General features: G+C 43.1%; 1 protein-coding gene across 1 annotated transcript in view; it reads left to right on the top strand.

Moving 5' to 3' along the window:
• The window catches only part of ABHD2 (abhydrolase domain containing 2, acylglycerol lipase), a gene marked incomplete at its 5' end in the record, with an annotated part of 69,284 nt that overhangs the window by 19,808 nt on the left and 23,224 nt on the right, over positions 1-26,252 (top strand). Inside the window, 2 exons of the mRNA XM_079700265.1 lie at positions 11,752-11,927; positions 14,839-15,006. Of these exons, the coding sequence (XP_079556391.1) occupies positions 11,752-11,927; positions 14,839-15,006 (344 nt within the window). The remainder of the gene's footprint in view (positions 1-11,751; positions 11,928-14,838; positions 15,007-26,252) is intronic.

Raw genomic sequence — 26,252 nt, 5'->3', positions numbered from 1 at the left:
ACAGTAGCAGATACGATGTGATATTTCAGCTCTTATCTTCCTGCCTAGCCCTGGAATAGATTTTTGAGGTGATCTTGGCCTGAGACGTGGCCAAAAAGGGTTGGGCAAAGAGCAGACCACTGACATTTCTCTGCGTGTCCTCTAGACAGGAGAGGGTTGAGAGGGGAGACAGGGACAAAACGAAGGTATTCTGTGTGCTGTGCATCACCATGCGCCCTGTCTGGTCAGCAGAGGCAGTTTTTTCAAATCCATGATTTAGCGATAAGAAAGGTAAGGCGGGGGAACAGTTTAGCATCTTGAGTGCCAGACTCCAGGAGCTGCGATGTAGTCCCCTAGTTAGGTAACTAATATTTGACTGGGTCTTTGCAGGACTAGTTCTTTAATGTATGGTATTTGTCGGTGGAACCCTGGGGCCTCGTAATAAACTACGAGCCCACTTAGAGCATAGTGTCCAAACCAGGTTGAGATATACATGAGGAGAGAGGACTGTGCTTCCTCCCTTCTGTATACAGAGTACTGTGACCAGAGCTAAATGTGCAGGAAGATTGGGACTTCTCTGGTGGTCCAGTGGTTAAGACTCCACGCTTCCACTGCAAGGGGCGCGGGTTCGATCCCTGGTCAGGGAACTAAGATCCTGCATGCTGCATGGTGCGGCCAAAAAACAAACAAACAAAAAAATATGCAGGAAGTTAATGGGATGAGAGACCTTTAACATATGAATGCAGTTCTGAGGGGTTTTAACTGGTTTTCTTTGAACTTTAAAATTGAGTTTATTTTTCCTCAGAGCAAAAAAATGTGTAGTTTCTTTTTAAGTGGTTTTATTGTCACTCATATACTTGTTCTTGCTAACATACGCGTTTCATGGCTTGCACAAGGTACACAATGGGTCGTAGATGGGCCAGTGTCCTGTATTTATTTAGAAACCAGTCTCAGGAATAGAAGCTGATTTCTCTCATTTCCTTAGGCCACTTTTGGTCATTTCAGGCAGAAACAACCCTCTCTGCACTGGAATTTTCCTGTGCATCATCCTGCAATTCAGGAATAGAGCATCTAACAACAGCAGTTTTGAAAATGTAATGTGTGACAGCTGTGAAGAACTGTTTTTGCCCCCAGTGGGGAAGAACTATTTGCCCCCAGTGGGGAAAATGCTGTGCTCAAAGTGTATTTCTTTCTTTTTTTTTTTTTTTTTTTTTTTTGATGTGGACCATTTTTAAAGTCTTTATTGAATTTGTTACAGTATTGCTTCTCTTTTATGTTTTAGTTTTTTGGCTGCGAGGCATGTGGGATCTTAGCTCCCTAGCCAGGGATCGAACCCGTACCCCCTGCATTGGAAGGCGAGTCCTTAACCACTGGACCGCCAGGGAAGTCCCCCAAATCGTATTTCTGATGAGCCTATTAATGGGTGTTGGGGCAGCTGAATATGCCACTTGACATTTTGAGATAAAAGGCCCAAGATGTTTGTTTCCAAAGCTAAAATGATGAAGTCCTTTCCCAGCCTCAGCCTTGCCTCCCCAGCAGGATTGGTGTCATGTGGTGCAGGGTCGCCTCCACATCTGGGCCTCCTGCAAAGAAGGGGCTTCCAGGGGGCTGTGTCCTAGTGGAGAAGGGTGAGGCCCAGTGTTGTAGGCACACAAAAGACCAGCTGGCTTCAGGCCAGCCAGGCTGGACAGGGGAAGAGAGGCCATGAAGGGAACCAAAAGGATCTTGGTAGGAGCAGCAAGAGTCCTGGGTTCAAGGTCTATGAAGGGGAGGCTCTGGCAGTTCAGGATCCAGGATAAGTATCTACAAACTGTCCCCCTAACTCTAAAGAGTTCTGCCCCTTCCCTGCTTCCTCACCTCCTCTGTGGGGACACAGGCTTGTCCACACACACACACACACACACACGAAGGCAGAAGTTAATTTTCTGACTTCCAGAGCTGCCACAAAGCTCTGTTCCCAGTGTTCCCCCCACCCCAACCCCCTGCCCCACTGATCCTTGTCCTGATTAATTTATTCTCACTCATTAAAGTAGGTAAAAATGCTTCCCCAAACCAGACATCTCTTGCCTTTCCAGAAGTACCTCTAGCCTCTTTATGATCACTCTTCTGGGTCTCATTATCTTTGGGGAGCTATTCAGTATGAGTTAACATTCTGGCCCCATCTTGAAATAATCAATGTGAATATGCAAATTAATTACCCTCCAGATGGATCTCCTGCAGAAAAAAACTTCACTAATCTAAAGAAGATGGTTACAGTTGTGAAAAACATGTAAAATCAAAGACATGTTTTTTTGTTTAATGTATGTGAAGAACACCAAAGAGAAGTTCCAACAAATTCAATTATCAATTTGGAAAAACATGATTTAATATAACATTCTGCCAGTTGATCAGACAGAAAAGAGCAGGCACAAAAATGTTTAATTGTTGTTCTAACTTGTAGTTGAGGGAGTTGATGAGTCTCGAGTGTGGCGTGGTAAGAAAAGCTCTGGACAGACATCAGAGATCTGTCCTCTAATCCTGACTTTGTGATATCAAGCAAGTCAAGACTCTACTTTTCTCATCTGTAAAGTGGGGGGAGATATCGTCGCTCAGAGGTATTGTGAAGATTGAGAGATGTGACTAGCCCAGTCCTTGACTCAGAGGTTGGATGCTCAGAAACTTGCCCACTCTGAGAACCTTAGACTCCCATCTTAGTCAGCTCAGGCTGCTATAACAAAATACAGTAGACTGGGATGCTTAAACAACAGATACTTATTTTTCAAAGTTCCAGAGGCTGGAAAGTCTAAGATCAAGGTGCTAGCAGGTTTGTTTCCTGGTGAGGGCCCTCTTCCTGGCTTTGCAGATGGCCACCTTCTCACTGTGTCCTTGCATGGTGGAGAGAGAGAGAGAGAGAGAGAAAGAGAGAGCTCTGGTCTCTCATCCTCTTCTTATAAGGGCGCCAGTCCCATCACGGGGACTCCACCCTCATGACTTCTTCTAAGCCTGATTATGTCCCAAAGATCCCACCTCGAAATATCATCACATGCGGGGTGGCCGGTAGGGCTTCAATATGTGGATGTTGGGGGGACACAAACATTCAGTCCTTAACACTCCCCATCATGTACTGAGTTAAAATGGTGCTTCTCAGCCTCATGATTGTCTCCCCATACCATCCTCCCATCCTGCCTTTCTGCCCTCATTGCCCACTCCTTCTCTCTGTGACAGTAGTTGTCTGTGTTCCCCTCATGCGCTTCCACCCCCAGGTTGTGAACCCTACAAGGTCAGGCACTGTCTTGCTAATCTCTGAATTTTATTGACTCAACATGTAAGAGCCAAAAGAAAACATAGGCAGAGGCCAGCTCAGTCCCGATAATGTCTCTGGTTTGGTCCCAGATGCCAGCCACGTGTTCCTAGAGGCATTCCTCGTCCATGTGGTCACTCTCCAAACAAATCTCTTGGTCTGAGTAAATCTCTTCTCAGTGGACAAATATTTTTCCTGAAATGGAAAATTTGTTTTTCTTTACCTGAGGCTGTGCTTTGAGCAGAGTGGAGGGCCTGCTGAGAAGGGCATTCTCTAGGGAAGCTGAGGAAATGTCCTGAGCCCTTGTCTCCTAAAGAGTCCCAGCACCTGCTCTGACCCTTGGCCGGCGTCTTGGCTCAAACCCAGGGAAAGACATTATCAGCCACTTGAAAGTGAGGTTCTCAGGAGAGAAACGGGAGCAGCTGTGAGGCAGCGCTCTGTGGGGCCGACGCAAAGGGCACTTTTCCCTTGGGAGGGCTTTCCAGGATGACGTGACCCCTCTGCTTTCTGCTCCATCACTGAAGTGTCCCTTGGGCTTGGGCTTTGCTGAAGGAGAGGGAAGCCGAGGGCAGACCCGTGTCTCTGGAGCGAACCTCTGTGTTGGGAACAAAGTCAGGGCCATGGGCTGGTTGGGCTTCCAGTCAAGTGCTGAGTTCCCAGACGCTGACATTCGAAAGTCACCAGCCCTTGAGAAGGTGGCCGCTCATTTCGCCGGATGACCTACTAAACCTCAAGAGTGAGTTCTAGGTGAATCCCGGAGGTAGCTGTGGATGTCTGGGGGAATCCTGCAGACAGATGGCTCTGCACTGCGTGTTCCTTCTTCTGCCCAGGGCCTGGAATTTAGGCCAGGGATAAATTAAATTACTACTTTTTTTAACATTACAATATTTAATTATTATCCTGATATTCTTTCTAGTCTTCAGTGGAGTTGTATCATATGTGACTTAACTTGTATAGATCCAAGTCTTTACACCAAGAAAGACACACACACACACACACACACACACACACACACACACACTTCCTTTGTGCTGGCCCCTCAACCGGCCTCTCCACTCAGACAATTGCAGCCCCCATGGTGTGTGAGCTGGGAGCCTCACATCCCCGCTGGTAGTGCCAGAGCCTGTGTGCCTCTCCTGCGAGAGGGAGCATCGTGCTGCATCCTCTCATTTAAAGATTTGAGGGTTTTTTGTTTTTTTTTAATTTATTTATTTTACTTTACTTCTTTTTGGCTGTGTTGGGTCTTCGTTGCTGTGCGCGGACTTTCTCTAGTTGCGGCGAGCGGGGGCTACTCTTCGTTGCTGTGCGCAGGCTTCTCATTGCGGTGGCTTCTCTTGTTGCGGAGCACGGGCTCTAGGTGCACAGGCTTCAGTATTTGCAGCACACAGGCTCAGTAGTTGCGGCACGCAGGCCCTAGAGCACATGGGCTTCAATAGTTGTGGCACATGGGCTCAGTAGTTGTGGTGCACAGGCTTAGTTGCTCCGTGGCATTTGGGATCTTCCTGGACCAGGGATTGAACCCTTGTCCCCAGCATTGGCAGGCGGATTCTTAACCACTGTGCCACCAGGGAAGTCAAAGATTTGGGGTTTTTTATTTCACAACACAGCCCTAACCTCGGGCCACCAGTGCCATCTGTGTTAATGCAGTCCCAGCCATCTGCCCGGCACTGGACAAGAGCTACCTGGGCTCCGCTTACAGACAGTATGTTCCTTCCTGAAGGGTGTTCTGGGGGGTGATTTGACTATAGTTGATAGCTTGACCTTTTAACTTGAGGATCAGGCTACGCGTGAAACGTGACACCACTACACTAACAGAATGACCCTGAGGAGGAGAGAGCAAGGTTAAAACAGGAGAAGGGGTCACTCCTGAATGACCCCTTTGTCGTGACTGTTGTGCTTGCTGGAGGCCCAGGTCGCGGTCTGAGTGTCCTTTCTCCTGTGTGTTGCCAGCTTCCAACTCAACAGCAGATTTGTATCAGGAGTAACCTCCCAGGGTTCCCCGTGTTGCTGAGAAGCCCCTGGTCGGCCATAGCCTTAAAAACAGACAACTCTGGAATACACGTTTGCTAATTTGACGTATTTTTAAAGCTAGAGGCTGGCCGTTGACTATTTAAGATACGTTAAGCCTCATTTACACTGGTTCTAGGTAACTAATATTTTTAAAGGATGACTAATAGAGTCATAGGAGTCTCAGAATGAAAGCATCTATTTTCCTCATCACGCCTATTTTATCATCCAAACAAGCACTGGACGCAGTGGTCAAGGCCTCAGTTGAAGTCCTAACTCTGCCCTTGATTAGCAGAGTGACAAGTGACCATGGCCAAGCCTTTCACTCTCTGGGCCACAGGGTCCCCATGGTTGACAACAGCTGCCCATTTCACAAACTTGTTATCAAAGGCAAATGAAAGCAACAAGATCTTACTGTATAGCACAGGGAGCTGTCTTCAATATCCTATAATAAACCATAATGGAAACAAATCTGAAACAGAGTATGTATATATGTATATAACTGAATCACTTTGCTGTACACCAGAAACTAACACAACATTGTAAATCAACTATACTTTAATTTAAAAAATTAATTAATTAAAAAAATAAAAATAAATAATTTTTTAAAAAAGCAAATGAAATCCTATACAGAAAGGACTTTGAAAAATTGTGAAGTGCTATAAGTAAATAAAATGTTCTGTGTTCAACGAAGGAGGTAAATAAATCATGGTGATGGAACCATGACTAGCACCTCAGATGCTCCTGACTTCCTTTGGTAAAGGGCTTGGGGAACATCTGTAATGTGCCCAAAGTCACGAAGGGAGAGGCCCTAGGTTTCAGTCCAGGTGATATTTCTTTGCTCTAGTAAGGTTCCAGCGGCCTTTGTCTTCACATGTATCTCAACTCATTCTTGCAGATAATTAGAGCATGGTAACCCTTCCCTCCTGTTTCCTTTTTCTCTGTGAAATCCTGAGCCCTATTACTTCCTTGTGAAGGAGGAGAAGCAAGACTTCTCAGATGACTCCCACGGATCTCCACAGCCCCTGAGCGGACCCTGCACTGGGGATCTTCTCTTCCACATGGTTCCTTTTCAGTTCATATCACCTTCTTTGTTGGTCCCCAGTCTTTTGTCTGGATTGGGCTGGGAAGGAGGACCTCTAGTTGAATTCTAACCACCTGCACTCCCATTGGGAGAAGGCTCAGAAGAAGTTGAACCCAAGGACATTTTAAATACAAGTATCTTCATTAGAGTTGTGCTAACATTAAAGAGTTTTAGACTATTTTCAGGAACAAATTCTACTGAGCCAATTTGATTCCGTGTTGATTTTTTTAATATAATACAGTTAAAGTTTATCTTCATCAGGTTTATTTTCCATTTAACTTTTGCTACAAAGCTTGGAATCAGTTTTTGTTCGTATTGTATGTTACTGACCGTAGAAAGTTCTCTTATGGCTCTCCTTTTCATCAAGACCAATTCTCCAGGTTAAACTTTGCAAGTCTAAATGCTTTTATGAAAACTGGATTCTTTTGTCAAAATTTAGGCAATACTAGATTATACCACATGCCGTTTTAACTGTTACCAATTTTATTCTGATTCGATTCTTTCGAATAGTAGTAGCCGTTGTGAACAGGAGGCTAATAGTGTACATTTATTTTATTTTATTTATTTACTTTTTAAATTTTATTTATTTATTTATAACTGCCTTGGGTCTTTGTTGCTGCGCGTGGGCTTTCTCTAGTTTCGGTGAGCGAGGGCTACTATTCATTGCTGTGCACGAGCTTCTCATTGCAGTGGCTTCTCTTGTTGCGGAGCTTGGGCTCTAGGCGCGCGGGCTTCAGTAGTTGTGGCACACAGGCTCAGTAGTGGCGGATGGGTTTAGCTGCTCCGCAGCATGTGGGATCTTCCTGGACCAGGGTTCGAACCCGTGTCCCCTTCATTGGCAGGTGGATTCTTAACCACTGTGCCACCAGGGAAGTCCAGTATACATTTATTTATCAACTGGTTCATCTTTTAAATTGTGATCAGTATCACAGACAGAGATAGAAGTAGAGATAGAGTGGAAGAAAATAGCCTAGAGTCAAAATGGTAGGGCTGTTCAATGTCATTAATTATTAGGGAAATACAGATCAAGCCACAAGAGATGCCGCTTCATACCCACTAGGACAGCAGTAATAATTCTTCTAATGGAAAATAACAGGTGTTGGCAAGGATGTGGAGAAATTGGAACCCTTGTACGTTGTTGGTGGGAATGTAAAATGTTTCAGCTGCTATGGTAAACTGTTTGGAGGTTCCTCAAAAAGTTCAGCATGGAATTACCAGATGACCCAGAAATACTACTCCTTGGTATATACCCAAAAGATTTAGAAACAGGTATTCAATCAAAAACTGGTACACAAGTGTTCATATCAGCACTCTTCATAATAGCCACAAGGTGGAAGCAATCCAAGTGTCCATCAACAAATGAATGGATAAACAAAATGTGGTATATCCATGAAATGAAATAAAAAGGAATGAAGTAATGACACAGGCTACAACATGAATTAACCTCAAAAACGTAATGTAGGTGAAAAATCACAAGACAAAAAGTCGCACGTTGTATGATTCCATTTACATGAAATATCCCGAATATGTAAATCCATAGAGACAAAGCAGATGAATGGTTGCCCAGGGCTGGGGGAAGGGGAGAATGGAGAGTGATTGCTTAACGCATATAGGGTTTCCTTGTGGAGTGATGAAATGTTCTGAAACTAGGTAAAGGTGATGATTGCACAATGTTGTTAATATACTAAATGCCACTGAATTGTATACTTTAAGACGGTTAATTCCATGTTATGTGAATTTTAACTCAAAAAGATAGTGGGGGCAAAATGATGGGCTGCGTAAAATGTACTATTCTACTCTAAGACCAATAAAGATCATTGACCAGGAGTCATAAAAACTCTACTTTGCTAGATGTCTCCTTTAAAGAAAATAACACAAACTCTTTTTTTTCTTTTCTTATGAAATTAGCTTTTAGAAAGATGGGTGTGTGAGAAAAAAAAAAACAACGCTTGAGCAAGTAGGTTGCCTATTTCTGATCTATGTTGTATTATAGGTGAAGCTTTTCTGAAGAGGCTTTAAAGTATTAATAGATACATTTGAGAACGATGTGAAATACTAAGAGTTGGGACCAGGTTTCAGGGAACAGTGACAGAAAGAAAGAGGAGACTTTGGAAGAACTAGAGGGAATACTGTGATTTGATGGGGGCTGTGGAATGTCAGGGGCACTGAAAAAGCCTTTTGAACCAAAGACATGTCCAGCTAAAAAACTTCTAGGGGGCATTTGTCACTCTTCTGCTGCCCAGCATCCATTCTTCCTCTCCAGGGGCACACAAATTTCCTTTTGGGAAAGTTCCTCTCTCCCATTACATGTAGGTAGTAAATCAAGGTGCCCTGCCCACCCACTCTGAAATCCCCTGCTTCTAGACACCTCACTCCGGGGATATTGACTCTTTCCAGGTGGGTGGGGGGCAGTGATGTTGCTGACTGTGTAAAGCGCACATCGCTAGAGCAGCCCCCTGGTTTCCTTCCTGGATCCTGTGCTCTTCAAGCCTGGTTCTCCAGACCCTTGTCCATTTGGTGAGCACTCCAGCATCCTTGTAATATAAGAGGAGTTAAGTTAGTCAGAGTTGGGTTTTGTTGCTTTAACCAAAGCAGCCTGTTTGATACAGATTTAAAATGCCAAGGAGTAGCGGCTGATGGGCATTTGGTTCACTGGGAAGGACTTGCCGGGAGTCGGCGGGGGGCTCAACCTCAGACAACATATCCTAAACACCTACTGTATGCCAGGCCTTGGGCCGATTTGGTAGAGAGGTACTGTAGAGGATCAAAGGGAATAACGGCTAAGTCTGGGTCCCATAGCTATAAAGTGGTTTGATCTACAACCAAGGGACCCAAGTCCCATAAGGAAGAATTGATCACCCACAGATTTAGGGCAAAGATGAGCATTAGTCGGCTTTTTTTTCAACTGTCTTATAAACAGACCAGCAACCATCTGTCCTTGCTCATGTGAACTCCATCTGCCCAAAGGCAGCGCGCGCGCGCGCGCACGCGTGTGTGTGTGTGTGTGTGTGCGTGCGCGTGTCTGGAGGGATGTGGGAGGGAGGGAGGTCCAGATTTTCCCTTGTGGTCTTTCCCTTTGGGTAATTCCGTTAACATAGCCAGATGTTGATTTTAAATAGGTTCAGAAGATAAAGACATGCTGGCCTCTAGATTTTGTTGTGGTCTTCTAGCTTCTTTCTTAGTAACAGGATTCATTAACCACTGACCACAGCATGACATTGGACAAAATACCATCTAGATAAGTAAAGAAGTAGAAGACAGCACTTCTGCTTTCTGGGAGTCAGGAATAAAACATGCCCAGATGCTAACTCTAAGAATAGCTTTTTAAAATGTAGAAATGCATGCAAATTAGTGTAGTAAAAATGAGTATTGAAACGTGAAGCAAGACATAAAGTTTCACTATAGGACATAAATACCTGAATAATGGAGAGATACACCATGTTTGGTTTTCTGGGTTTTTTTTTTTTTGCGGTACGCAGGCCTCTCACCGTTGTGGCCTTTCCTGTTGCGGAGCACAGGCTCCGGACGCGCAGGCTCAGCGGCCATGGCTCATGGGCCCAGCCACTCCGCGGCATGTGGGATCCTCCCAGACCGGGGCACGAACCCGTGTCCCCTGCATCGGCAGGCGGACTCTCAACCACTGCGCCACCAAGGAAGCCCCCATGTTTGTTTTTTTATCTTTTGGCTGTGCTGTGTGGCATGTGGGATCTTAGTTCTCCAACCAGGGATCAAACCCTGCATTGGAAGCGTGGGGTCTTAACCACTGGACCACCAGGGAAGCCCCTCACACCATGTTTTTGAATGGGACAAGTCGAAACTGTAAAGATGTCAATTCTTCCCAAAGTGGTGTATGTTTGGTGTGTTTCAAATTTAAAAATCCCAAATTTTTCATAGAACAAGCTAATCCTATAGTTCATCTGGAAACTAAAATGCCAAAAGTCTGCCAAGAAAATTTTGAAAAAGTAGAGTGAAGGGCTTCCCTGTTGGCGCAGTGGTTGAGAGTCCGCCTGCCGATGCAGGGGACACGGGTTCGTGCCCCGGTCCGGGAAGGTCCCACATGCCGCGGAGCGGCTGGGCCCGTGAGCCATGGCCGCTGGACCTGCACGTCCGGAGCCTGTGCTCCGCAGCGGGAGAGGCCACAGCAGTGAGAGGCCTGCGTACCGCAAAAAAAAAACAAAAACAAAAACAAAAAAAATACTCCTCCTTCTCCTCCCTGCCCCCAGAGAGGAAGCTTATCTGGGAACTGGCTTGCTTAAGGTGATGACTTCCCTTCTCTTAAATTTGTGTAGATTTAATGAATTGCCAAAAACAGAGAGTAAATCTGGTTTAATTTAAAAAGGGGGTCTGGGATCATCTGGTCTGATAGAAATGATAGGCACAAATCGGCAAGCAGGTTAAGGTAAATTCTTAATAAAATGTTCACCACTGTGATACACTACAGAGGTGAAGGATTGATGTCAGTACCATTTTATATTATATGTCTCTAGTTTAATACGGAACACAAATCCTGCTCATGCATCAAGCTTGGGCTCAAAGCTGAAGAAGAGAAACCAATAGCAGTTTCAGTAAATGGGATCATCTTGCCCTGTGGTTGTGAACTATAATCATTTCTTAATTGTAACTTGGAACACCTTGTTTTCCCATTGATTAACCAGGTTGTGATTTTTGCACTTCCTACCAAGGACCAGAGTCACTGAGTTTTCACGAAAGACAGTTGTTAGGGTGTTATCATGCCTTGCTTATGCTAACAAGACTTTATCCTTCATTAATCCAACAAATATTTACATTGCTCTGCCCTTCTAGCACATTCTCCAGAGCATACAATGTGCCCCCACCACACACACACACACACACACACAAACATACATGCACAAGGCACTCAACAGACTCTTAGGAGGCTTTGCAGCCCTTCCCAGTTTAACAAGGCAGCAGGTTTGGTTCATGGGGTAACCCCTGCAGCTGTGGCCTGCCTTATTGGGGGAAGGCAAAGAAGTGAGCATTTAGTGTGCTTAGGTGCCGTGCTAGCTATTTTATATACATTAGCTCATTTGATAATGAGGCTAACCCTGTCAAGTAGCATGTGTTCAAAATGTACTAGTTGCTTTCTTTCTATTCTACATTATGGAAATAACCCATGTTGAATTAATTAACACCTCAAATTTGAAATCCTGTCTATATAAGCATGTCCTGGTTGATTTCTAAAGCTAATCTGATGCATAAATGGGGAAAGGAGGTAAATCATGGCATGGATATAAGGTTTAAAAAAATCTCATATTTGTGCTTAGTGTACAGAATTTGTCAGGAAAAAAAAAAGAGGTTGAAAAGCTCTTGCTCCAAAGTTTTTTTAGAGCATTATTCAAGGAGTGTGGGAAAATTGACCTCTCCTCTGCTTCTTTCTTAGATATATTCCACCTTTGATCTGGGGGAAAAGTGGACACATCCAAACAGCCTTGTATGGGAAGATGGGAAGGGTGAGGTCACCACACCCCTATGGGCACCGGAAGTTCATCACCATGTCTGACGGAGCCACTTCGACCTTTGACCTCTTTGAGCCCTTGGCTGAGCACTGTGTGGGAGGTAAGCTAGCTTAGGTCATATGATTGGGCCATCACTCAGGGAAGGGGAACTAGTCTGTGAGGGAGCCTCGATATAAATGCCCGAGCCATTGATACTTACCATTGCATCCAGAGTCCTGTAGGAAGTCTGCTGAGGTGCATCACTTAGGAGCAACCGGCAAGGACTGGCTCCACCGTGTGTTTGCCGGGCGCCCTGTAGGGCTCTTCAGAAAGCATTGTTGAATACAGTTTTTTAGTCCTCTTGTGAAATAGAAAAGCTTGGTATAAGAACTTGGAGCCCAGGACCAGGCCTCTGGTTTGATGACAGCAACAGAAGCTGGACTATTCTAAGTGCTTTATGTGTGCTATTATCTCATTTAATCCTCACAACAACCCCGAGAAGTTAGTGCCTTATTATCCCTACTTTACTGATGAGGAAACTGAAGCTTAGAGATGCAGTGTAGCTGGTCTTGTTTGTTGGACAACAGCAGATAACAAAGGCTCTCATATACCCTCTGCTTAGGTTTCCAGAGGTCTGGGACACCTATATCTCAGAAACAACCACGGTTTCTACTGGTGATAAAACTCTCATTGCTCTGTGCAGACTGCACAGTAAACATTCATAAAAAGCTTCACAATGAGGACTTCTGAGGAAGTGGAGTTAGATGGCTGCATCCTTTGAATGCTGTTCCTACTGGAAGAGGACATGTCTTTTGAGTTCTGTAGTATTCAAAGGCACCTAGTTTTTTACAGGAGCTCAGTCAATTTTTAGGGGTAAATTCCAGTAAATGTAATATAGCTCTCAGCTATTTAAAGCACTTAGAACCTCTGAGTAGCTAGTGACCACTTAGCTTATGTTCCCTCTGTCTGGAATGCTTGTCCCAGACCTTCACATGACTGCCTCTTTGTCATTTAGCACTCAGCCCCGATGTCACCTCAGAGGGATGGTCCCTGACTCCTCTAACTAGTGTTTCCTTCCCAGGAAATCGATCACACCTTCCTGCTCTAGTTCTTCATGGTACCTGCCACTCTCTGAGCTTATTTGCATAGTTGTTTATCATCTGTCTGCTAGAATGTAGGAATCCCCAGAGTCGAATAAACAGTCACAGAAGGAGTGAATAAATGAATAGATTAGGAGTTCACATTGTGTTTCTAAGCCTTGTAGCTGATCTTTCAAATATTTATTTCTCTACCATTTAAAAAAAGTTAAATATTTTTTCCCTTGCTTCTAACGCTCTGACTTCTTGTACTATTAAAGCACAAAATTTAAGCAATTTAATTTAACCTGCTCTTCTAGGACTGAGGTGGAAAGTTGAAAAGGACGAAACTGATCCTTTTTTGTGATTGTCTGTCTTTCTATCACCCCTGTGCCCAGACAGGATTGATGAAGGTGGTTCTGGAAGGCAGAAATGCTTCCAAGAAACGCTCTAAGAAAAGCAGCCATTTATCCTTTTTAATGATTTCTTCCTGACAACAAAAGGAATAAATACTCACTCATAGAAAATGTAGATAATGTAGAAACATTTAAAAAAAAGAAAAGAATCATCTGTAATCCCACACCCAGCATACCACTGTTAACGTTTTGTTCCATTTACCTTCGGTTCTATGCAAAGTTTTTCTAAAATTTAAATTACTACACATTATATTATAAATTATAATATAAATATTTCCCCATATTGTTAAAAGTCTAAAAGTCTTCAATAACAAAAGTCTAACAACTGCTTAGTAGTCTCCAATGTGGTCATACCATAATTTAATCGTTCTGTTTTTGGACATTTAGCTTGCTTATAATTTTGTTGCTCTCAAATAATCCTTTGATAAGCATCCTTACTCATAAAATTTAAGGCAAGACTCCAAGAATTCCAAGAATTGGAATTACAAGGTCAAGGTTTATAAAAAATTTTAAGTTTCTTTATGCATATTGCATAAGAATTTTAAAATTGTTTTTATCTTAACTTTCAGAAGGAAAATTTATGATTAGATTTAATAACCCAAACACCACTTTTCTTTTAAAGAAAAACATATTCATATTTTTAAGTAGGTAGTTCATGCTCATGATAGAATATTCAAAAGGTACTAAAGGATATACAGTAAAAGTGTAAGTCTCTCTCCCACCCTAACAGTGGTACCCACTGTTAGGATTCTTGTGTATGATTCCAGAGCTAGTGGATGCGTTTATAAACATAGATGTCTTTTCCCCCCAACAAATAGTAGCATATCATAATCCTTTTCTGCACCTTGCTTTTTCCACTTAATACATATTAGAGAGCTTGCCATATCAGTGTATGTAAAGATGTCTCATTATTTTTAAGGGCTACATAATATTTCATCATTTGGATATGCAAAAATTTATTTAAGCAGACCCCTATTTCTAGAATTTATGTTATATTCAGTCTTTTGTATTACAATCTATACTGTAGATATATTGTTTTGTGTATGTACAGTGTATCTGTAAGATAAATACCTGAAAGTAAAATTGCTGGATCAAAGAGGTCTATGCAAACACTGCTTTTTATTTTTCCATTCATTCATTCATACAGAATTTCATATAGAAATTAAGAGTAATGCTTGGAAACTTGTATAAGAATTTGACAGATCAATTTTATATCCATTGAATCTAATAATTTAAAAATTGAGATTTGAATTATTTCATTTTTCTAGTAATTAATTTTGATTGTATTTTATTTTTCAAAAGCATCTGTCCATAATGGATTGGAACTTTTAAAAACTGACCCTTCACCACAAATAATTTGAGAAGCACTGCTATAGAGAGTTCCAGCTAGAAGGGAAAAATGTTCTTTCCCAGAGAAATGAGTGACAGGATGTTTGTTAAATTCTCTCCTACTGTTGGCTAAGTCAGTGAAGTGTAGTTGTGACCATTTATCATGTCACTATTTATTGGCTATCTTGGAATCTCCTCCTCCACCATATAGATGATGTTACCATGGTCATCTGCCCTGGAATTGCCAATCACAGCGAGAAGCAGTACATCCGCACCTTCGTTGACTACGCCCAGAAAAATGGCTATCGGTGTGCCGTGCTGAACCACCTGGGCGCCTTGCCCAACATTGAACTGACCTCGCCACGCATGTTCACCTACGGTAAGCTTGGGGCACAGCCAAGTGGAGAACCCCTTATTTCTGTTCCCACTCCAAGTGTGCTGCTACTTCTGCTTCTGCCTTACTTTTCTAAGTTTAGAATTTGTGCCCATCTGCAAGAGCTGGTGGGGCACACAATTGTAACAGCAGCCCACGTGTACTGGGCATTTGCAAAGCCATGCCTCACATCAGCCTCTCAGCTGGGCACTGGAACAACCCCTATCTCAGCCCATCTCAGAGGCAGAAACTAAAGCTCACAGGGGAAGGTCTTGCACAGCGCCCCCTGATGGTAAGTTAATGCCCTTCATCACTATGCCCTCCTGACGCTCATTCCTCAGGACTCTTGTGACTGGCAGGCCAGCGCTGTGATGAGGCATGTGGATGTTAGTGGGAAGGGAGTCTGGCACATTAACAACTCAGTGGGTTTCAGGCTGCTTGAGGACGGGAATCGGATCTCATATTTAGACAAATGCTTCTTGCGTTTCATTGAAGTCCTTTGTTAGGTAAGGCTCTGTGTTCTGGACTGCTCCTTCTTAAATCTTATTTAACTCTCCCTTCAGATTAACTGAACACACATAAATAATAAACACTTAAAATATGTGTCTTTATATGTACCAGCATTTGTGGTGTTTATAACCACATCAATTACAAGGTGTATTCATGGGAAACAAGTGAAAATTACATCTATAATCTCACCATAACTAATTTTCTCTTTCTTCATCCTCCCATTCTTTTATCTGTGTGCACATAGTTTTTATTTAGATGCAGTCATAATGTGTATATCTATGGTAACTTAATTTAAATAACTTTATATTCACTAACATAAAGATGCATAGTCATTTAATCTTTTTAAAGAGCCACATTGCTGTGATTACCCTGTTATAGTTTATTTAACCATTCCTCTTTGTAGCCACTTAGGTTATTTAAAGTTTTTCAGCATTTTAAATAATGATGCTATAAATATTTTTGCATAGAACTTTTTTCTTCTCTTTAATGTCTTCTTGGGAGTAAATTTCCAGGAGTAGAATTTCAGAGTCAGCATTTTTTATGCACGTCTGTACATATTGTCAGATTGTCCTCCAGTAATATTGCTCCAGTTTTTTCCACCCTTCGTGGCATGTGAGGGTGGGTAAGGAAGCGTGAGCGGGGGGCACCTGCTCTGTGCCAGGCTGGGGGCTCCCATCCCACTGCTCCTCCGTGTGCACTCCCACCTAAAGACACCCATTTTATAGCCTCCCTTCTGTTCAACAGTTTGGTCAGTAGCTTGAAGATACAGGTGAAGCTCCAGATTTACACATAACGCAGGCACATGGGGAGTAGTGAGTAAGTGAGAAACAGGTTTGGATCAAAAGGCAGAAACAGGCAGTATCTAACAAAAATGAAAACAATGGAGAACAATTATAAGGTCCTGTACTTGGATATACAAATTCGGGTGCACAAGTAGAGGATGGGGAAGTGTGGCTTGGCTGCAGGGCCTGGGACGGGAGTGCTACCTAACAGCATGAAGTGCCAACAAGACAAGAAATGCCAGCGAGAACACTTAACGTGTGCCCAGCACAGTACCGCCGTTTCCCATGGATGTGATCTCTTCCATCTCCATAGCAGCCCTTGAGGCAGTGAGTGAAATTGTGATGGAGAGACTGAAGCACAGAGAGTTTAGGTAATTCGGGCAGGGAGAGAGCCTGTAAGTGGAATAGCCAATATAAGAGCCTGAATCTTGCCTCCCCGGCCTCCAGAATCCTAGGAGAGGAGCTAGGCCTGTGCAGTCCAGGCCCCCGCCCCTCAGAGTGCTGAGCTGTAGAGACAGGAGACTAGACTGGGGGGCACTTGCACACAAGTCGAGGAGTCTGGTGGCTAAAGGAGCAGAGACGAGTCGCCTCAGTGTGGGACGTGGTCACAGAGAGGCTACCCCAGCCCTGCCACTGGCCAGCTGTGTTACCTTGAGTTTGCTTAACCTCAGTTCCAGGTTCTTCAACTGCAAAGTGGGGGTTACAGTTTTACAATTAAATATGGGTCACTAAGGACTTAGCAGGCAACTGAGTGCCTAACCTATAGTATCCACTTACGAAATGTTCGACTTATTCAAATACTTGAAGATCCATTAGTGCTAGTGAGAGATTAGCAATGCTCTGTGTGGCCCAGATAAATAAGATGTGTTCTTCAGGGGAAGATGGGAATATCAATAATAATTACAATACAGTATGATGAGTGCATCCGTTGAGAGCGTCTGGTGGGCGTGCAGCAGCAGGATGGAGAATCCAGCCTGTCTCCGTAGGCAAGGAGTCACGCGGGGAAGGAAGGGTCCTCCCAGAAAAAGCATTTGAACCGGGTCCTCAAGGTGAGGAGGGGTTGGAGCTCAAAAATAGAGAGATGGGGGCTGTGGGATAAACAGCCCTACGGCTGCCTTTGAAGAGAGTGGCTCATCTGGGCTGGCGAGCAGAATTTGAGAAAGGAAAATCCGTGGGGTGAAGTGAGTCCATCTAGGGTGAGCTCAGCACCCACATCTTTCATAGTAATTTAACTTTCCTTTTTTGTTGTTGTCGTCAACCGTTTGTTTCATCAGAATTTTAGAAATAAATTCCTATAGTTTATTATATTTTAGTAGTTTTCCAGAAAGACAGGTACCTAAAGATATGGATGATTTTTCTAGCTGTGCTATTTAGTTCTTTTGTTTATCAGTACATCTTTTAACTGTTGAGGTGCATTGTTTAACCATCGGTTAGTTAGGTCAAACAAATGTGACCTGAGGTCAAAAATCCAGAACTTAAGGCACTTGAAATCCAAACAAAAATGTCTTTGGTAGCTTAGAGAAGGTGTTAGTGCTTCCTTAAGTGCTATTGATGTGACTTTAGTTTAAAAGAATGGGTTTTTAAAGAATGAAATTTTGCCTCTTGTAACAACACAGGTGGACTTGGAGGGCATTATGCTAAGTGAAATAAGTCAGACAGAGAAAGACAAGTAGTGTATGATATCACTTATATGTAGAATCTAAAAAATACAACAAACTAGTGAATATAACAAAAAAGAAGCAGATTCACAGACATAGAGAACAAACTAGTGGTTACCAGTGGGGAGAGGGAATGGGGGAGGGGCAATATAGGGGATTAAAAGGTAGAAACCTCTTATTTTATACTTAGGTATAAAATAAGCTATAAAGGGGAATTCCCTGGTGGTCCAGGAGTCCAAGGACGAGGGTTCAATCCCTGGTTGGGGAACTAAGATCCCACAGGCCGTGCAGCATGACCAAAAAAAAAAAAAAAAAGCTACAGGATATATTGTACAACATGGAGTATTTTCAAATATTTTATAAATATAAGTGGAGTATAACCTTTAAAAATTGTGAATCACTATATCGTACATTTGTAATTTATATAATATTATATATCAACGATACTGCAATTTTAAAAAATAAAAATAAAAGAATGGGTTTTTAATAAATGTTTCCCTGGACTGGTGAATAAGGAGCAATCCTTCAACAAAGGTGGCCTGATACATTAGAGCAAAGCCTATGTTTGTTACTTTTCACTGGTAAAGTGAGGCAGCTCAACTGTTAACAAGCTAGAACTGAAAAATCTTCATCACACTTAGTCCTGTATTGACTAGTTGCCTATTTATGGACTTTCTGTACTTCAGTATAAATATATTTGTCGACTTTTATTTCTACACCTAATATCATTCATTTTTAATTACTGTTGCTTTGTGATATGGCCTAATATCTGATAGGATTCACCCTGACCCATTGCTTCTTCAGCGTGTGCTTTCGTCTCTCTGCGTGTTTATTTTTTCAGTTGAACTTTAGAATTATTTTGTCAAGTTCTGTGTTGAATTTCTGTACCAGTCAAGATGGACTCGATTATGCTGTGGAAACAACCCCCAAATCTCACTGGTTTAAAAACAAAGATTTATGTCTTCCTCACATGGCAAATCCATCCTGGCTTGGCCGGGGGTGTCCTATGTCCCATCACCATCCTCACTCAAGCATCCAGGCTCATGGAGCAGCCCCAATCTGGAGCATTACCCGTAGAGGTCACAATTTATTGGCCAAAGCACATTACATGGTCAAGTCTAACTTCAGTCGGGTGGGGGAGGTGTGTTGTTCCCAGAGAGGGAAAGTAGATTTTGGTGAACTCTTACACACTGTATCACAATTTTTGAATAGAAATTTTATTGTATAAATTAACTTGGAAAAGTTCGTTGTTAATAGTGTTTTCTCATCCAGGAATGTGGAACTTCCCTTCAAGTCTTCCTTTATTTCTCCCATAAGGAACTTCTAGTTCAGTGGTTATCAACATTAGAATTCCCCTGGGGAACTTCTGAAAGATACCAAGGCCAGGGGCCAGCCCCCAGGAGTGTAAGGTTCCCCCCGCCCCGGGCTGAGAGCCACAGATGTAGGTCTTACACATTCTTTGTTTCCTCTTCAGTTTTTTTCTTTTACCTTTTTATTACAGAAATGTTCAAAGTATAGAAAAGTAGAGAGAATAGTAAAATGAACTCACAATAAACCCCTCTGTACCGGTCACTCAACCTCAACAAGTACTCAGCTTCTGGCCAATCTTATTTCATCCATAAACTACACCTTCCCTGCATCCCCCTTCCAAGATTGTTTTGGAGCAAGTCCCAGACAGCCTATTATCTCATCTGTGACTGTTTCAATGTGATGCTAAGGTACATGGACTCTCTGTAAACTGTTTTAGTTTGCTAGGGCCACCAAAGCAAAATACCATAGCCTGGGTGGCTTAAATTAAAAAAATGTATTTTCTCACAGTTCTGGAGTCTAGAAGTCTAAGTTCAAACTGTTGGAAGGTTTGCAAAGGCTTCTCTCCTTGGGCTGTCTCTCTGTGTGTCCATGTCTGTGTCTCTGTCTGTGTCCTAATCTCCTTTTCTTTTTTTTTTTTTTTGTCAAATATCCATACCATTTGTTTTGTTTTGTTTTTGAAATTTATTTATTTGTTTATTTTTGGCTGTGTTGGGTTTTTGTTGCTGCACATGGGCTTTTCTCTAGTTGCAGGGAGCGAGGGATACTCTTTATTGCGGTGTGCGGGCTTCTCATTGCAGTGGCTTCTCTTGTTGCGGAGCATAGCCTCTAGGCGTGCGGGCTTCAATAGCTGTGGCTCACAGGCTCTAAAGCGCAGGCTCAGTAGTTGTGGCTCACAGGCTTAGTTGCTCCGTGGCATGTGGGATTTTCCCGGACCAGGGCTCGAACCCGTGTCCCCTGCATTGGCAGGTGAATTCTTAACCACTGCACCACCAGGAAAGCCCTAATCTCCTTTTCTTATAAGGACACCAATTATATTGGGTTAGGGCCCACCCTAATGACCCCATTTTAACTTAATTACCTCTCTAGAAGCCCTGTCTCCAAATACAGTCACATTCTGAGGTACTGGGGCTTAGGACTTCTACATATGAATTTGGGGAGGACACAATTCAGTCCATAACATAAACATAGCACGGTACCATCATCACACCTAAAACTTTAACAGTATTCCTTCATGGCAGTTCAGTTTCCGCAGCTAACTTCTTCCTTTGTTGTTTTCCTTTTTAATTACAGTTTGCTCAATTCGGGATCTAAATCAGGTCCCATATATTACAGTTGTCTCAACGGTTTCTTAAGCCTCTTTTAAATCTCCTTCCCTTCACTTTTTTTTTTTTTCCTTTTTTTGGCTGTGTTGGGTCTTCGTTGCTGCGTGCGGGCTTTCTCTGTTTGCGGCGAGTGGGGGCTACACTTCATTGCGGTGCACGGGCTTCTCATTGCGGTGGCTTCTCTTGTTGTGGAGTACAGGCTCTAGGTGCATGGGTTTCAGTAGCTGCAGCACGCAGGCCCTAGAGCACATGGGCTCCAGTAGTTGTGGCTCGCGGGCTCTAGAGTGCAGGCTCAGTAACTGTGGCGCACGGGCTTAGTTGCTCCGCAGCATGTGGGATCTTTCCAGACCAGGGCTTGAACCTGTGTCCCCTGCATTGGCAGGTGGATTCTTAACCACTGTGCCACCAGGGAAGTCCCTCCTTCCCTTCACTTTTAATAGACCCAATCAAGTCAGCCTCTTCCATGTGGGGTAACTGGATGTGACATGAAGGGGGTCCTGATCCCTGGGACATGGCACAGCCCATCCAGAACATACGTGGGCACCAGGCACTGGCCTGAGGGGCCTGCTGACCTCTGCCCAAGTTCTGTGTGGAGGGCCCTTCTCTTGTCTCACCAGGTTTCACCTTGTCATGCAGGACTCAACCAAGATGGCACCTTCTTGGAGAACCCTTCCAAGACTCCCCTCGCCCCCAGTCATTCTCTGTCTAATCTCCCTCTTCACATTCTTCAAGGCACGTATGGTTTGGTGAAATGTTGTATTTGTATACATGTTTATTTCCTGTCTCTCCATCCCCAATTCCCCTCCACAAGTGCCTGGGGACTTTGTGCTCCTGTTCTAGCCCCCCAGGGCCTCGAACCCTGCTTGGCCCATAGAAAGTGGTCACTAGGTCAGTGTTGCCTGAATGAGGACTGAGAGGAAGGGTGTGAAATGCCAGTTTGTGGATGGAAGGTGATGTTGTACAGACTAGCATGTCTCAAACAGGTGTGCCTTATGGTTGTATGACCTGTCCTCATGTAAACCGTGTCGCTCTGGAGCAGATGGCAGGCCTTCCAGTCACTGTGATACTCTTCTGGCCTTTGGAAACTGTGATCTTGACCAGAGAAAACTAAAGAGGGCATCAGCATGAAGCCCTCATTCTTCTTTTCCGGTTTCCCACACACACACACCTCTCTTTCTGAGAAAATTGCAAAAGACCTTTTCCCACTTATCAAACTAACTCTGTTCTAAACCACGTAAGCACTAATCCCTTGTTATTGGGCATCTTTGCTGATGTGATTAGAAATTGTTGAAAATAGATCTCTTGAACAGAAGAATTTCCTAAGTGGATAACCTTACATTCTTGTGACTTAGAATCACATGAATCCTTAGTGCTGCCTTTGAAAGATAAATTCATTAAGGAAAATCCTGCATGACAGCAGTTACCATTTATCTCACAGTAACAGTGCCAGGCATGTGCTGAGCATGCACGGGTATTACTTCCGTTGATCCTCCTGATGCCCCGGAGGTAGGCGTTAGTTTCCCCACTTCCCAGACTCAGGGAGGTTAAGTACCTTGCCTGGGGTCACACAACCAGTAGGTGGTAGGACCAGCATTCAAACTGCGTGATTCTTAACCTCAACTCAGTATCACCTCTGTCGTAGTGTTCATTTCCTATTTATGATATTGCTTATTAGAATAAAGGGGAGCAGGGAGATAGTTGAGCATTAAAAAGATTTGTCCCCACTATAGTGGTAGTGGTCATTACTGTTGTTATTAGTAGCTGTCGCTTACATAGCACTTGTTGTGTGCCAGGCACTGTTCTAAGTACTTTATAGGATGTATTAAATCAGTCATCCCCCTTTTACAGATGAAGAAACTGAGGCCCGGCAAGGTTGAGTAACTTGCACATACTGTATAGCACAGGGAACTCTACTCAATACTCTGTAATGACCTAGATGGAAAGAGAACCTAAAAAAGAGTGGATATGTGTGTATGTATAACTGATTCACTTTGCTGTGTACACCTGAAACTAACACAACATTGTAAATCAACTATACTCCAATAAAATTTTTTTTTAAAAAAAGGTTGAGTAATTTGCTCCAGATCACAAAACTGATGAGTGGGTGATCCAGGTTTCCATCCCAGGCAGTCTAGTCCTGGAGTCCATGCTTTTGAACAACAGGCTACATAGCCTTTCCATGTAAGGGACTGCATCCTGCTGATACTTCTAAGGAGTAAGGAAATAGTTCCCAGTCAGATACATTTTAGGTTTAAGGCAAAAGAGCAGCCAGGAGCTTCTCAGAGCCACAGAAACAGGCCTGTTGGGTTTGGGCTCTGGTTTTTGTTTATCTCACATCCTACAGACATTCATGAGGCCAGACCCTGTGATGAGAATACAGGCGGGAATTCAAGTCCCTGCTTTTCTGAAGCTCCCATTCTAGTGAAGAACAGCTCACCATCGAGGGAAGGGGGGGAAATAGTCCCAATCAGTCTGCACTTACTGGCTGGGCTTGTCCAAAAAGAATATTTACCAACAGCAACCTTTTTAAGGACAGGGGCCAGATTTTAATATTCAATTTTTATATTATGTTCTTGTTAATCTCCTGCATCTAGCGTATCACTGAGAGAGAGTTGCTCAGGAAATGCCTGCATAAGGAAAAGGCAGTGTTTTAGAGTCCAACAGATGGGAATTTGAATTCCGCAGTTGGGGAAGTTAGCATTAATATAAAAGTACACAGCATGAGGCCCAGCAAATACCAGTAAATGCCAATGATTATTGTCTTTATTAGTCTTTCACTCTTACTTTGTGTTTTCTGTGAGCCCACTTAGAGGAGAAAAGGCGAAAGTTTACTTGAACAATTAAATGTCCTAGCCTCTATGTCGGCTTCAAACAGTTGACTGCCTGTGAACTGTCATAAGGGCCAATTTGAGAAGCAGTGCTCCCTGAGCATAAATTTCTGTTTTGAGCTTGGTCTGAGTTATGACTCTTTTTACAGGTATGGCAAGGCCCTGGTGGTTATTTTGAAGGGTGCAGTGCTTGCTTTCCAGCTTCATAACCTTCAGTACTGGCTCCTTGCCAAATCTGGTGGGCCCAGGCTGGGGGTAGGGAGGGTGGTCACACACCTCCAGCTCAATGTTACTGGCTTCTATATTCAAAATCAGTGCTGGCAAGTTGTTTTTATTGTAGTACATGCTTATTAGCTATATTTTAACTTTCTAAAAATTATTTTCATTCTTTAAAAAAATTCCTCACCACTTGCCTCAGAATAGTTCATAGATTTTTTTTTTTAACCAGCAGATATTAAAGATTTCCCTTTTGATGAATTACATGACATTATCTGATCTGACCAAAGACAAAATGTGAAACTGTTAGGGTGACTAGTAGAACCCACAAGAGTAGAATTTATCAGTCTTTTAAATTTCTTATTTAAATACGATACTTTGCTGGAACAGACCGGGGGTCCATAACCCTATCTTCTGGATGAGATCAGTGAATAACACTTGAAAATGAAGGAAAGCATAGAAGTCTTGAAGATTTTTTTGAAGTGTATTTATCATACAGAGCCTAATCTTTAATTGGAACACTGCGGTAGTGAACAATGGACTTAATTGATTTTCTAACCTAGGCAGTGTTAGGAATATGTCATGTTGTCAGTGATGCTGCAGGGGACCAGTAAATTCAGGAAATATTCTGCTCCATCTTTGTCTTTGGCTAAATGCCTTATCCCAGCAGTCTAGTATTCATATTCAGAGCAGAGTAGAGCTGGATCAAGTCCACCAGCCAAGGAAACGAACTAAAAACCAGAATGATCCAGTTGTGGTTATTCTGACCTCCATTTCTAAGACTGACCTTGAAGTCTTATGACCAGAAAGTTAAGAGCCAAGTGACAAAGGGTCTATGAGTTTGATCTTGATTAGAGAAAAAATTTAAGATTTTTAAAGTCTTTTCTGTATCAGATGAAAGGAATAAAAATAATAACCTTGCATTGGCCCCCATAAGGTGACTGAGTCCCTTAGAATCATGAACCTCCTAAGAACTTATGACCGAACACCAACCTAGGACATTTTGACATTGAAAATGGTCTCAAACGATTTAAATTGCCTTTTCCTGTGAGTTTAAACAATGAAGTGGGCTCTTCCCTTATTTCTAAACATTTGGCTTTCTTACATTAGACATCAAGCTGAGAAGAAGTACATGAAATCACAGCATCATCTTCTTTTTTTGTGTGTGTGTGGTATGTGGGCCTCTCACTGTTGCGGCCTCTCCCGTTGCGGAGCACAGGCTCCGGACGCACAGGCCCAGCGGCCATGGCTCACGGGCCCAGCCACTCCGCGGCATGTGGGATCTTCCTGGACCAGGGCACGAACCCATGTCCCCTGCATTGACAGGCGGACTCTCAACCACTGCGCCACCAGGGAAGCCCACACAGCATCATCTTCTATTGCTTGGAGGAGGAGCTCATTAATGTCCAATTGGGTTTAATACTGGATTTTTTTTTAAACTGTCTTTTGGAACCTCAATATAAGATCAGAAAATTTTGCCTTGCTTAGGGGATAGCATTTCCATCTTAGAAGGGAGGGAAGCCCTGTACCTGGGGTCACCATATAATTTAGCAACCCAACTGGGTCACTTATGAGAGTGAAAAAGTACCTTACTAACAACTGCATCAGAATAACAAACAAACTCCAGGACTCTCTCAGGCAAACTAAGGTGTATGGTCACCCTCTATACAGCATGCTGTAGAGATCACCCACATGATCCAAGGCATTTTGCCACAAAGAGTTGCAGACAGTGATTTTTAAGAAACTTCTACTTTGTTAGAAGTAGAAGTAACCGCTCAATCTAGCTGAAGATATTTGATTAGATCATGAACATAAATGTTTCTGTAAGCTTTTCATGTCTACCATTTTAATTGATGCAGACTCCATTTTGGGTTTTTTTAAATTTAATTTTATTTATTTTTTATACAGTAGGTTCTTATTAGCTATGTATTTTATACATATTAGCATAGATATGTCAATCCCAATCTCCCAATTCATCCCACCACCACTCCCCCCAACCGCCACTTCCCCCCTTAGTGTCCATACGTTTGTTCTCTACATCTGTGATGCAGACTACACTTAGAATTGTATTCATGATTCCAGATGACAACCAGGAACTTTGTTGCCTCTGCAACAGTCAAGTGTTATAATGGCAGAAGGACACTGTGGGAAGGGAGGAGGGAGGGGAGGTGGGTGAAGAGAGAGGGAGAATGGGAAGCGAAGGCAGTGAATTTGCAGAAGCTCAAGCATCTTAGTAAAACATCTGACAAGACCATCTGCTGAGAGCCATCGAGCTTTGAGAGGGTGCCCAGGGAGGGGCCCAGAGTTTAGGGGACAGGTTGGGGAGTAATACTGCGAGCAGAACTGTAGAGGAGGGTCGACAGGTCTGTGCTTCCAGGATGAGATCTGAATATTTAACCTTCAGACAGAAGAGGGCAGTTTTCAGCATCCTATACCCCGGGAAACAAAGCCAAAAGCACTCATTTGCAAAAATCTTTGTTTCAAAGATGAAGACAAGGCAAATTCATATGGTGGGCAAAGAGGGCTCTCACTTTATTTCTACAGCTGTTTTCTTCCCGAGTGAGTCAGCTTTGTAGCAGCTTGCCCACAGCTCTAAGAAATGACTCACACACCTTCACTATGAAA

Source organism: Hyperoodon ampullatus (genome assembly GCF_949752795.1).
Source record: "Hyperoodon ampullatus genome assembly, chromosome: 3".
NCBI classification, from domain to species: Eukaryota; Metazoa; Chordata; class Mammalia; order Artiodactyla; family Ziphiidae; genus Hyperoodon; species Hyperoodon ampullatus.
This window is presented reverse-complemented; position numbering and strand designations above follow the sequence as displayed.